Below are 14,470 nucleotides of genomic sequence, written 5' to 3'. Positions count from 1 at the left end.
AACCTCAAAAGATGTTCCCAACTTCTCAAATGTAGCACAGTGCTCTTTACCTGATAGCAAGATCTTTGCAGACTTCACCTTCCCCATCCATACAGGGCACTGACTGAATCGCATCCAGAAAAGCAGTGAAATCCAACCAGAGCAGAGCACACCTCCTTTCTAAAGTGATGAAAGATATGCTGGACGTCAAGTGTATGTGTAGCCTTTCCTTTTCCAGTGTGGAAATAGAGTTTTGCGTCAATATGCTGGCAGGATGCAATACATAACACAAATACATCTGTGACTGGGCTGCGAATGACAACATGATCACTTGATCTGGCTGCAAATGCACTATGCCATAACAGTCTAGTGTCTGCCTCTTCTTAATTGGTGAAGAGACATTGGATGGCTACTACTTTAAGATCAGTTTTCATTTCATTCTGACGGAGAGCATGACATTCACTGCCATGTCCAACGATGAGTGTTACATCATCAATGATTTCCCTTGCATTCCTGCACCAGTATTCAAAGAGGAACTGTGAAAGATTCTCTTTATTCTGGCCACATGACCAGAATTTTGACCACTGTTTGGGTATCTTCTGTTCAGCAGAGAAGATTTTGTTGACATGTATTCCTCCTACTGACCGTCTACTTCTCTCACCACCTTTGATGCCGTTAGTATGGTATCTATCAGGAACAAAGTGTGCCACTTTCGACTTATCCAGTTTGGCTTGTCTCACTAGGACTGATAGTGCCTGATCAGCAAGCTGGCCAAATGTTCCTGGTGGTTTTAGAACTTGAATCAATGCCATAGCATCCCACACCCATGTTGAATCAATTGGAATATACCTAATGGTAGGAGTAGAATCTACTGCTCCCTCTAGAAAGTGTAAGAGCTTTGCTTTGTTGGTCTTGTTGAGTGATCCGTCATAGTTTGCAAGTGGCAAGGGCAAAGGACTCGGTGAATGAGTTAGAATCTCATCAATATCCAGTTTCCACACTGTACCAATCACCATAAGCCTGGCAAAACGATTCCTGTCAGCCTTGAGAGTGATCTCTTTACCCTTCACCTTTGATACCGCTGCCTTTCCTGTGTCCTTGAATGTCTTCAATTTCATTTTTGTGACGGGATCATGAAAGCCGATGTCTGAGGCTTGGAGTCGCTTCTCAAAAAACGTCTGAAATGCTGCTTCTCCTTTCTCATGCGCTTGCTGGAGATCTTGCACCACAGGTGTTGATGCAACTTTCCCTGAGGTAATGTGAAAAAGCTGATCGGATTCCAGGGAAGAATCAAAGGGATTTACCATGTTGGAAATAGTATCCACAACACTTCTAACATCTTTCTCATCTCGCATTTTTCTAGACGTACACCCGCTGATTGCGGGAGTGGCAGGGAGTGTCATTCCTCTTTGGGGTATATAGATTACAGTAGATCTATGGTCGGGTCTCAACAACATTGGGTGTGTTAATTTACCAAGTTTCTTGTGGAGAGATCGCCAAGTGGTTTAAGCATTCGAGCAAGCACTCCATTCAAAACCGTTAAGGAACAGCTTGCTTGGCAAGCGCTAGCTAGCTGCTTGGTAAATGAGCACAACCCAGGATTCCTCCATTTTAGTTTCGTGTTAAATAGCAGGAGTGAGTTTCAAAAGTTTGCAACGAAAAATGCTATGTTAGCGCCAGGAAGGGTCATGTTATTAACCCAACCCGTGTGAGGTATATAGATTACAGTAGATCTTCGCTCAGTTCTGTAAGTAAAACCTACCTCACAGACGTCGGGTTTCCTCCGAATTTCTTTATTTAGTGTTTTATTGGTGTTATAAATAGCATGAGCAACCGTTTAAAAAGCTAATCATACATGTTTGTGGTTTATAATATTTTTACCTCTGGTGGAGGTCGTTGGGCCGTTGCTCCCACGGAAACGCCATGATGAGCTATTTATAAACGTTGACTCTATGTTTGTTCAAGGAGGAAAAACACCTTGGGGAGGTGGGATATTAATGCTATTGATATTGTTTTGTCATAACATTAATATTATGCTATTATCGATGGTTTTGTTATTCGAAGCGGCCTTGGAAAAACGCCACGATAAAGCTAACTTTAAATTGATATCCACCTCAACATGCAACCCATTGACGGCAATGGTGGAGAAAAGCCGCTCGGGGGAGAAACCCCCATTGTGGAGGGGGGGAAATTAATGTGCTACAACCTTCATTATGTAATCCTTCATCATCCTGTCAAGTTTGGTTGAGATTGGATAAGTAAGGACGGAATGTATTGGCATCAAAAATTCATCAGACAGACAGACAGACAACACAAATGGTGTATTTTAGTATGATGGGAACATTGAAAAAAGTAATCTGTGACCTATTATCTATTACTGTTGGAAATATCAAGTAGCCCCCAAGTGGAGACTACGAAAAAGTGTTATTTTGAGGCATGGCCCACGGTCTATTGTGAAAGGGGTTGTAAACTCAAATTTGAAAAACTGAGAATTTATACGTTTCATCATTCAATACTTTATTAACTTTGCTTGTGGAAAAATAATGCACCACAAAGTACTGATTTTGTTACCTATTCTAAATCAGCAAATGCAGCCTTGTTTTTGCCATCGTTGTACACTGATTGTATTGAAATGCATTTGATGACTTTGAATAAGCGGGTTTGCACTTTTTGTGGCAGGTATTGAACCCAGAGGAGCAGCAGATGGCCACCCTGAACGAATATAACTTTGATCATCCTGATGCCTTTGATTTCGAGTTGATCATATCCACACTGCAGAAGCTAAAGAGGATGAAAAGTGTGAAGGTGCCGGTATACGACTTTACAACACATGGTCGTCGAAAGGAATGTGTGAGTCTTCCAGGTTTTGGGTCACTCTGTGCTAATTTTTTATTTTAAATATCTTGAATATGGCTCTGGGTTCTGAGACTCATAAGCCATTGGTGCAAACAGGCCAACCCAACCCATACTGCACATTACCATGTTTAGCAGGCTGGGCCAAATCAGGGGTGATTCTCAATTTTTCATACTACAAGGTTGTAATTTACCTAAACGTTGTGGCTGGGTAACAGAAACAAAACCATGAAATTTTTTTTCAAAAATATTGACGTCTTACGGTAAAACAGCCCGTTACCATAGCAACCGTTACAGACGACTCAAAAAATTCTTTAAATCGATGATTTCTCAGGCTGTGTGTGACCCCCAGAGTTGATTCTGGTACCAAAAGATTCAGAATTGAAAGCCAAGGATGATTGGATAGCTTAACAATGTCTGTGACACAATTCAATACAACTTTTATCCCAAAAACTCATTTTCATCTCAAATTTAAGGCATTTGTTTGAAAAAAAAATGAAAATTTTGCTTTTTAATCATTAATCAGAGCTATAGTCAAATTAAATGTACTTTAGATTAACCTTTGTCATTGATTAAGCTTTTTTGTCTCAAAATTTAAGGTCTGACATTGAACATTGATAACAAAATAAAAAACCTAGTCCCAATTGTAATCAATGGAGGCCAATGACTTCTTAGTCACAACCTCAGTGGATGTTGCCAGTCCATGCAGCTTCTCCCTGATGCCCTTCACAACCCTGGAGCTGCGCCTCAGATGTGGGGGCCTTGTTAGTGTTCAAATCTGTGGCGAGTCCAAGTGTCCGCTCTGCTGCGTCATTGACAACTGGGAGTTTGGCCACAACTTCCTTGCCATGACGATAGCTGTCTGAGGTGGGCCACTGTGCAACGGGGAGCTTGACAAAACTGGAGTCAATACCCAAGAGTTCAAACATGCTCCAAGAGTCGTAACCAACAAAGTCTTTGAGGGCTTTACTCCCCAATTGCTGTGAGGCTGGCATCTCCTGTATCATGTTATGTGCAGTCCCATGGTACCTGAGCATAGCCCTTCTCATAGTCTGCTTGTCAGATGACGTTCTGTCCGAGAAGAGTGCCAAAGAGACCAATCTCTCTGAGAGGTACCACAAATGGTTTTGTAGCTTCTCTCGGGCCACAGTCACAAAGGACAGAAATTTGGCAGGCCACTTTGTTGGATTCTTTGCGATACTGGCCTCAGCCTTGAGGAGGTTCTTCATCAGGTACAGGTCGTTAGATGGTGCATCTGCAGCACTGGTACATGTCAACCACGCTTTAGTGTAGAAGACTGACATGAATGCAGCGAGACTGGTCATGTCTTCCAGCTCTTCGGGTGTGTAGATATCTCCCAGCTGCCGACGGAAGAGTGCCACCTTTATAGTGTATAAAGTCTTGCTCATCCAACGGGCATGGTGGAATGCCCCAGGAGCTTTGATAGTGATGGTCCTCATACCATCAGGGACAGTCCCTCCAAGAAACAGCAGTGTGAGGTGTGCCAGCTCCAGGTAGTCGTGTCGAAGAGTCTCCTTTGTGCTATTCTCCATCCACGTCTGAAGGAAGGTGATGGTGGCATGTACATGGCCAGCCAGCTCTCTCTGTTGAGCAGACACCTCGACCAATGTGTAGTTGCCCCGGTCCAATTCACTCCACGTGTTGAGCAGTCGCTTGAACAGCTGTTCATTAGGTCCTGTGGTGGGGCCATACACTATTGAGCAAGACGCCCCTCCAACCAATTCGTGGATGTGGTGCCGACACGCCAGTTGCAGAAGACTCCTGCCAAACTCAGTCTCCAGTCTTACTACGACTCCACTCTTGACCCCAGAGTTCACTGCCGTTGTATCGAAGACAAGAGCGCCTATCCTTGATGTGTCGATTGGGTGCTCATTGAGGACCTGGATAGAAAATAAATAGAATAAGGTAAAGACACCAATGATAACTTATATTCTACTAATAATAGAACATAAGTTAGAATATACTTTATAGACTAATATCAATTTGATCAAATTAGTGTGGAATGCCAAATTGCTAATTTGCTTCATTATTATATTAAAAATAACTAACATATTCCAAGTAAATTCTTAATTTGATGTAGCTACTTACAAGTAGTTCTTTTTGTATAATTAAACAAAATCCACAACACCCTTTGGCTGTGGTACCTACAACTACACCGCTACTGTTACTTCACTTTTAGACTTTGGATATTTCAAGTTGGACAGTTTCACTGTCTTCAATGAACAAACATAAGAAACTTCCAAAATTTACAAAACTCAAATCTAAATTGTATAACTAAAAAGCGAAAAATAAGGATTTTTATTAACTTAACAGAACTGTAGAGCATAAATACCTGAATAATCTTTGCCGCCTCATTTTCAGCAGTTGACCTCCCTTCCATCCCAACAATTGACAGCAGTACCTCCTGGCCGTCTGTCCCTGTCAGTATCACGGCCACTCGCTCCATGTCCTTGCCCACATGGGTTAAGGACTTGATCAGCTTCCCGTCCCAGTGCAGAGCATACATTTTGGAAGTGCTGTCACCAAGTTGCCACTTAGCGATGTCTCCCACCTTCTCCACCCTCACAGACTGTCTCCTCCTCCCCGTTGTGTTCACTGATAGGTTGTACTGCTCCAGGTTCTTCCCGTCGTCTTTGTGAAAGGCAGCAGCCAGTTCTGTGATTGCCCTATTTGAAATCTTCTTGATGACCTTTGGGGATTGCACAGGAACAGTGTAGAGTGGTGTATCAGTGGTCTCCTCAGTCATCAGTATCTTCTGATACATCTACATTAGGGGCAGTGCGCAGACAATCCCTATCTCTTCTCACCTGCTCTGCCTGCTGATCAAGAAACTTGCGCTTCCTCCTATTTGCTAATTTCTCATCGCTAGACCCAAGCGTTGCTGTACGTGTACAGCTATCCCCACGTACACCTTGTAGGTAAAGCCAGTCGTCTTTATCTCTCTTGTCTTGCTTCTCCACAGCTTGTGCTGCTTCCAATTTCTTCTCAAAGTCAGGTTGAACGACCCAAAATGTCTGCCTCATATTTGCTAAGAAGTCCTTCCTTTTCTTGGTCTCTGCATCTGTCGTCCTACTCTTCTTACTCTTCCTTAGTTTGAACTCCTCAATATCCCTAAATATCATCTTCTCTATGGCTTGCCACGACTTGAGGGTAAAACCGGTATTTCCCCACCAGTCCTGCAAGTCCTTCACTACAAGCTTGACTGCATCCTTTTTGCTAGACTGAAGGTGGCTGGTTTCCTGCAGATGTCTGTGATACCCATGGTACTGGAGAACAACCAGTTCCCCTGTTGGTGGATAAGGGCCAGTGAATCCCTGGTTTGCTGGTAGATTGAAGATGGGGGGACACTTTTCGAAGAGCCACAACATGGTCTTGGCTTTTGTATCCATGCCTAATTGCCTATGTGATGCACTGCAATAAAAAAAACAATTATTAATATAATGTTTGAATGAGAAAAGTAAACAAAAACAGCATACTTGCCTGATGAATGGTTACAGTAACAACCGAAAGCAGGCATTAAAATTAATGATTGTAAGCTGCTTTTGTTAACTTTTTTTTTATTGAAATTAAGATGGCCAAATTTAAACAACGTTATAACAGTTATAAAAACTGGACAATACAAGGTTGTAAAAGACAATTTAAAGTAAATTTAATTTGATTAATGGTTATCCTATGATTAAAAAGCAAAATTTTCAATTTTTTTCCATAAATATGCTTGAAATTTCAGACAAAAATCAGTTTTTTGGATAAAAGTGGTATTGAATTGTGTCACAGACATTGTTAAGCTATCCAATCATCCTTGGCTTTCAATTCTGCATCTTTTGGTACCAGAATCAACTCTGGGGGTCAAACACAGCTTGAGAAATCGTCAATTTAGGCATTTTTTGAGTCGTCTAACTGTTTTTTTTTTTTTTTTTTTTTTTTTTTTTTTGTATACAAGATCGAGGCTCGTGAAAGAGCGAACATTAATCACACAGAAAGACAAACCGACACATAAAACATATAACATAGGGAGCGGTAGACAAGATGGGGAGAGAGGGGGAAGGACACAAACACAACATTTGAGAGCAGGGACCGAGAGACATGGAGACATCGAGAGATCTGAGAGAGGGCGAGGGCTTTGGGGGGGGGGGGGGGGGGCGTGGGAAGGGGGCGGTGGGAGAGGTATAAAACATATGGACACTGCCAGGACTTCCAGGAAAGAAGTTGGAATTTCAAACAAGGTGGATCTGGGGTGAATTAGCGGGGGTAGAAAAGATCAAGGTTTTGGATGGGGGAAGATAAGAGATGGTGGTGAACAGCTGTTTTAAAGACCTGGAGGGAGGAGTTGGATTGAAGGGAATGAGGGAGTTTGTTCCAGAGGCGGGAGAAAAGAGGAATGAAAGAGTGAAGGTGAGCAGAGAGCCGAGATTTCGGCAGTTTAACCATCAGAGGGTTGCTGGCAGATCTTGTGCGACCTGAAGGAATATTTGGGAGACAGAGCACAGAGAGAGCTGGGGGTGCAAGGCCGGAGAGGAGTCGGTAGAAGACAGAAAGACCACCTACCTGCCTGCGGTGAGTGAGTGAAAGGCCCTCAGAGATAGCTTCATCGCGGGAGATTCCAATAATTCTGAAAGCTTTGGTTTCAACAGCGTGAAGCCGAGCTAGGTGTGAGGCAGGAGCACCGGCCCATAGGGGAGAACAGTATTCCATTGAGCTGCGGATGAAAGCCTTGTATGTGGTGAGGAGCTCAGGTGTGCCGAGGAAGGACTTCGCACGACGGAGGATGCCCAGTCGGCGACTGGCTTTGGAGGCCAGCTTGGAAATGTGGTTTTCCCAAGAAAGATCATGGCAGATAGTGAGACCCAAAATCTTGAGCGACAGAACTTCTTGGAGAGGATTGTTGAGAAAGTAGATGGGAGGGTTGTCCAGTCGATCTTTTCGGAGAGACATAGTAAGAGTGTGAGATTTGTCAGGATTGAAAGACATGTTCCACTTGTTTGACCAGTCTGTGATTTTGTCCAGGTCTTCAGAGAGTGAGGAGGCAGCAGACTGCCGATCTGAGGGAAGAGGAATGGAACGGCAGAGAATGGAGTCATCAGCAAAGAGATAGAGAGGATTTTCGAGAGAGTCAGAGAGATCATTGATGAAGACCAGAAAAAGCACGGGGCCCAGAACACTGCCTTGGGGAACTCCAGCCTGAACAGGAAGAGGAGATGAGAGAAACCCATTCAGGGCCACACGTTGACGACGACTAGAGAGGAAGTCCGCCAGCCATGCGTGGAGATTTCCATGGATACCAAAGGAGGAGAGTTTGGTGAGCAGAGCGGGGTGCCAGACCGTGTCGAAGGCACGTGATATGTCGAGGGAGACAGCTCTAATTTCCTGTTTGGCATTGAGGACCTCCATCCATTGTTGAGACAGCAGAAGCAGCATGTCCAGAGTAGAGTGACCTGGTCTGAAACCAAATTGATGATCAGAGATCAAGCCATTGGAGAAGAGGAAAGATTTCATATCCGAAGCAATGATGGATTCCATGACTTTGCTGATAATTGGGAGAAGGCTGATTGGTCTATAGTTGCTAGGATCTGTTTTTGCACCTTTTTTGTGCAAAGCGGTGATGTTGGCTGATTTCCAAGCAGATGGCAGTTGACCTTGAGCAAAAGAGAGGGTGAAGAGAACAGAGAGAGGGTGAGATAGAGCAGCAGAGCAGGATTTTAGGACCCGTGGGCTGATGCCGTCGGGTCCAGTTGCAGAATCAGAGTCGAGGGTTGACAGAAACTTTTCCACCTTGTCAGGAGGAAAGGACACGGAGTCCAGGAGCAGCAGGGTACGACTGGGTATGGTGGGTACAGAGAGGGATGGGTTTGGGACACAAGATTTAGAGGCAAACACAGAGTTGAGGCATTCAGCTTTTTCACGTGCGGAGTCAGCTGTGTAGCCGTTTGAGGTAAGGGAGGGGATGGAGGGGGAACAAACACCAGAAACGGATTTGGCCAGACGCCACCAGGATTTGGAAGAGGGAGACAGATAAGAGAGTTCGGTCTTGAGAACGGAGAGATATTGTTTCCTGGCTCTCCTGAGGGTGGACACACACTTGTTTCGGGCTTTGTGAAAGGAAATGAGATTTCCTTCCGTTGGATTTGCTTTCCAGGAGACGAAGGCAAGTTGTTTCTGGGCAACAGCCTCACCACAAGATTCCGTGTACCATGGACGGGAGGAAGGGTATGACAACTGAAGACGAGATGGGATAAATCTGTGCATGAGAGAGAGCAATTTACTTTGGAAGAATTCCCAGGATGAGTTGATGTCAGAGGTGGTAGAGATGGGAGACCAGTCCAGATGATTGATGGCTGCTTGAAGACCGTGCCAGTTGGCCTGAGTGAAATGCCAGACTCGTCGACGCTGAGCAGGCTCCCTGAGGATGGTCAGAGAGATGTCCACTTTAACAAGGACATGATCAGATGATCCGATCGGAGCAGAAGAAGAGCAGCAGACATTTTCAGGGAAGTTAGTCATAACCAAGTCCAGAAGAGAAGATGTTCCGTTGACTGAGATCCGGGTCGGGAAATTGACGGATTGTGTCAGTCCCAGTGAGTCGCAGAAGTCCTTTGCTGAGGAGCCATGGCTGGTGAGAGAGGTACCCACACCCAGCCAACTGGCATGATGACAGTTGAAATCGCCACATATGAGGAAGAGAGAGTTGGGATGAGTAGATAGAAGTTGGTCCATATCATCAGACAGCGAGATGTAGATGGAGTCATCACTGTTTGGTGGACGGTACAACACATGAACAAGAGGTGGGAGCGAAGGGGAAGCCGTAGCCAGAGGTATTCCTGGGGGTGAGGTGGAGAGAGTGCAGTGCAGGGCGAGTGAGGAAGAGTTTTTGATAAAGATAGCAACCCCGCCTCCAGGACGAGGCTCAGGTCTATCATACCGGAGGAGGGAGTAGCCCGGGAGAGATACTATGGAATCAGAGACATCATAAAGGAGGAAAGTTTCTGTTAAGCAGATCACGTCTGGTTTAACAGAAGCAACCTGTATGGAGAGATCAGTTAAGTTTGAACGAAGGCCCCGGATGTTTGAGGTCCATACCGTTAATGAAGAGGAAGGGGGAGCATCAGATACAGAACAGGGGGGAGGAGGGGTAGGGTAAGATGTGGAAGTGGTGGAAGAGGTAGGGAGAGCTGTTGAAGGTGTGTCAGAGATTTCAGAATAGCTCGGAGAAAGGGAAGGATGGGGCGGACAAAAGGTTTGATGGTGATTGGGTGAGCCACAATGAGGTGTTATTTGAGGAGGGGGAAGAGCGAGGCAGAAGGTTGGGGGAGATGGAGGTGAGAGTTTGAAGGGGGAAGAAGCGGGGAGGACGCTTTGAGGAGGGGGAGTGAGAGGGGGGAAATTGAGAAGCAATGAGGGTGGGGAGATTTGAAGGGGAGGGGTGAGGGGGGAGTTTGGGAGGGAAGGGACAAGGGGAGGGATTTGAAAGGGATGGGATATGGGGGAGATTTGGAGGGGAGGGGTGAGGCAGGAGTCTAGGAGGGGAGGGGCGAGGGGGCGTCTTGGCGGGGAGGGGTGAGGGGGTAGTTTAGGAGGGAGGGGGCAAGGGGGGAGATTTGAAAGGGATGGGTGATGGGGAAGATTTGGAGGGGAGGGGTGATGGGGAAGATTTGGAGGGGAGGGGTTATGGGGAAGATTTGGAGGGGAGGGGTGAGATTGGATTTTTGAAAGTGTACGATTTATGGGAAACGAACATTTATTGCAAAATGAGTTTCTTGTGACCTTCGAGTTAAAAATACGTTTAAGGACGCTGGATGGAGGATGGAGTGCAGGAGAGTTTAGGGAATGTAGAAAAAGGCACTATAGGAGATGGATATTTTTTTTGGGATGAATTGATTTGGTGAGCAAGTCGAAAGCAGCCTTTTAAAGAAGAAGAAGAAAAAGGTGTTATAAAATATGACGTAATACATAACTTGAGGGGAAAGTGTAAACATTGAAGGTTAATGAGTGAAAACTATCTGGGGAAATGGGGGAGAAACACGTGGTCGAAGAACGAACGAACGAATAAGAATGAATAAACGAATGAGAACAGAGAAGGAAATGTATTTTTTTTTTTTTTTTTTTTTTTTTTTTTTTGAGTTGAGATTTACACAAGGAAGTAGGCTATGGGTGAAAAGACTGGGAATACAGAGAACGAAAGTTATTGGATCACAAACGATGGACCGCTGAGAGAAAAACAAAGCCTCAAGGTTGTACAGTGCACACTGTACAAGGCCTCAAGACACGACACGAATTAACACGATTTTCAATACAGGTATGAAAGATTTGCACCGAAAAATCTTCGTCGGGACAATATACGTACAACACCATAAATAAATACAGTTTTAACGAAAATACAAATGGGAACAATCACTTAACTTCGATTTCAAATCGTTCGCGACGCGGCAAAGGCCTTGCTCGCGACACGGCAAACAGACGATCAATTTATGAAAGATAAACACCGAGAAACAACCAAAGTTGCACACAATACTTCACACACCGAAAGATAAATACAGTTTCGACAAAATACAATTGTGAACAGACTTAACTTCGAAAAACGTGGAGACCGTGTGGAGCTTCGAAAATCCCTGCCGCCGTCTCCAAGATCTCGCGAGATGATGTTGCTATGGTAACGGGCTGTCTGACCGTAAAACGTCAATATTTTTGAAATTTTTTTTCATGATTTTGTTCCTGATACTCACTCACAACTTTTAGGTAAATTACATTGAATTAGGAAAATCACCTCCGATTTGGCCCAGCCTAATTGTTTAGTGTAGATGATCATTAGGTATAGTTACATCACAACGTTAATAGTCAATGGAGCCCTCCCAGGTCTCAAAGTATATGTGTGTGCGTGCGCGTGTGCGCGTGCGTGTTCTTGCTATGGGCGAGAGGTTTGTAGAAAGGTTATTTTGAAAAAAGGTTTGAAGGTTATTGAGTTTTCAACTGCATATTCATTTTGAATGGTACAATTGGTGAGAGGCGATCGGTGAGAGGTGATTGTGGTGCGTTTTAAGTGTAGCCACTTCTCCCAACTCGCGTGTTGGGCATATGTAGATGTTTGGTTCATGAATGAGTTATATCCCTGGCTAAAAGTAGAGCCTGGCAGCCTGGAGTATCTTCAGGTCTCTTTCATGAAGAAGTGAACAAAGTTCTCTCGGAGTGTAGCTTTTGGGCTATCGTTTAGCGGAGGCCCACCAACCTCAAGAGAGGATTGAGGTTGAGAGTTGAAGATTGTTTGTCTTCTTTCAGAGCTCCATCTCTGGAAATTTTTTTATGGTTCATCTATACCTCTTGAAAAACACTGTCATCGCTTGTAGGCACCTGGTTTTGAACTGGTAAAGTATATAAATGTGTTTCCATCGTATGTTGTTGTGTTCTCCACTTCTATCTCATGTTTTCTGCTCTCCTAGTGATAATCGGCACTGTTGTTATTGGTTTAATTGAGCATGTGTGGAAACTTGGTCCATAGAGATCTACCCTTTTACAAGTGGTGACTTGTTAACACAGGTGTTTTGTTGCTTTGTTGTATCTCTCTTCTCATGGGACTTTTTTAGGACATCTCATCTTGATTCTCGAAGAGATGACATTATAAAATGGGTTGTGATGACCGTATGTCTGTCTGTCTGTTAAATTTTTGCTATTTTTACTACTCCTTCATTATCATCCGGCTGATTGTTCCGGAACTTGACACATTAATACAAGGCAGTAGCTCACACACACAATCTCTCGGGCTTCGATTTTTCCGATTTTGGATCATGGTGCCTCCCGGGGGGGGGGGGGGGGGGTGGGGGAGAGGCGGGGGGTGGGGGAGAGGCAGGGGGACCACCCCTGAAACTTCAGATCCCTACTCCCTTATTTGCCAGCCGATTGCTCTGAAACCCGATACAGTCCTCCTACTCGATGGTCCGCAACATCACGCAGTCTTAGATTTTTCAATTTTGTATCGGGGGGGCCTCCCAGTGGATCAGAGGGGCTCTCAAGGGGGTCCCCGTAAATAAGTAGTGGTCTGAATCACAAACTCAAGAGATGCCCGTCAGCCCACTCAGGGCTATTTATTGAGTATAGTCTCTGAGCCATGCTCTGAAGATTACCATTTTGTATTTTACTGGTTAAAAAAAAACAACTTTTCCATGTCCTTGTTTTCCAGAAAATCGTTTATGGAGCAAATGTTATCATCGTTGAGGGAATCCTTTCTTTTGCTAATAAAGAGCTACTCAAGGTATGCACAGGGCAGTGTTGATGAGATTACACTTGATGATAAAACTGATGACAAAGTGTGATATTGTTAGTCACTGCCGGTTATGATTACACAGTAGATTTTAGTATGTAATCTTTAAAATACTTAAAAGTTTTCACAATTTTTAAAATTTTCTGGGGGCGCATATGGGAGTTGAAGAGTTCCTTGCATTTTAGGCCAAGGACAGCTTGAATTACTTGTAAGATGAAGGGAATTATAGACACGTGCAGGATATACAAGGAAAATTGGATTATACCCTTCTCATATCCACAACTCGTTACTAATTTTTATAATTTTACTTTACATATGATTTGTACTTATCATGTTTTTACAATTAATTAAATGTAATCAAAAATGAATATCCATTGAGAACGAACATTCCTTTTAATGCATAGACATGGTATTTATCCAGGAGGGTGCCAAGCAACAATATGCTGCTTCTGTTGCCGACAACATTGCAGCTCAGCGGCTTGGGGGCTTTTGGCGGATTGCCAACAGTGTACTCGACCGCAATAAATATTCTATACCTCCTCTTTTTCATGGACCAGAGGTTGTTACTTCACCTCTGGATAAGGCTAACCTTTTTTCAAACCGCTTTGTTTCTAATTCAACACAATGATCAGGGATGCTCTCTTCCTGATTTTCCATCTCGTACAGACTCTGATATTCTTGTTCCATGTATCACTCCTAAGAAGGTTGCCAGAATTATTTGTACCCTAGATGCCTCAAAAGCGAATGATCCTGATGGAATCCCTGTGATTGCATTGAAGATGTGTTGTCCCGAACTGTCATCGATTATTGCCAAGCTATTCAACATGTGCTTGTCTGCTTCAGTGTTTCCTTCATCATGGAAAGGGGCTTCTGTTGTCCCTGTTTTCAAGGGTGCTGGTGAGCATTCTGAACCAATTAACGATCGTCCCATCAGCCTGCTTCCTGTAATAAGTAAGGTATTTGAATGCTTCATCAATGAACAACTTCTCAGCCACCTGGAGGACAATGAACTTCTCACTGACTGCCAGTATGGCTTTCGCTATTCTCGCTCTACTGGTGATCTGCTATCCTTTATTACGGATCATTTCAACAGGGCATTGGAGCTGAAGGGTGAAGCTCGATTAGTTGCTTTGGATATCTCAAAAGCCTTTGATAACGTTTGGCACAGGGGTCTGCTCCACAAGGTTCAGTCAAATGGTGTATCTGGAGTGATGCATTCAATCATCTCAGCTTTCCTTACAAATCGCAAGACGAAGGTGGCACTTGAGGGTCAATCTTCTCCTACTTGCTCCATCAATTCTGGTGTTCTACAGGATTCTGTCCTTGGCCCCACATTGTTCCTTGTTTATATCAATGATCTTCCTGATAATG

At 44.2% G+C, this 14,470-nt stretch overlaps 1 protein-coding gene across 2 annotated transcripts in view; it reads left to right on the top strand.

Annotated features, from left to right (window-relative positions):
- UCKL1 (uridine-cytidine kinase 1 like 1) overlaps positions 1-14,470 on the top strand; it is a 92,799-nt gene that overhangs the window by 31,738 nt on the left and 46,591 nt on the right. For both annotated transcript variants that reach the window (XM_068134287.2, XM_068134288.2), the window contains exons 4-5: positions 2,659-2,829; positions 13,019-13,090. In XM_068134287.2, the coding sequence (XP_067990388.1) occupies positions 2,659-2,829; positions 13,019-13,090 (243 nt within the window). The remainder of the gene's footprint in view (positions 1-2,658; positions 2,830-13,018; positions 13,091-14,470) is intronic.

The sequence above is a fragment of the Myxine glutinosa genome, chromosome 13 (assembly GCF_964187855.1).
Source record: "Myxine glutinosa chromosome 13, kmMyxGlut1.1, whole genome shotgun sequence".
Classification (NCBI taxonomy): Eukaryota; Metazoa; Chordata; class Myxini; order Myxiniformes; family Myxinidae; genus Myxine; species Myxine glutinosa.
Note: the sequence above shows the minus strand (reverse complement) of the source record. Positions and strands in the feature narration are given on the sequence as shown.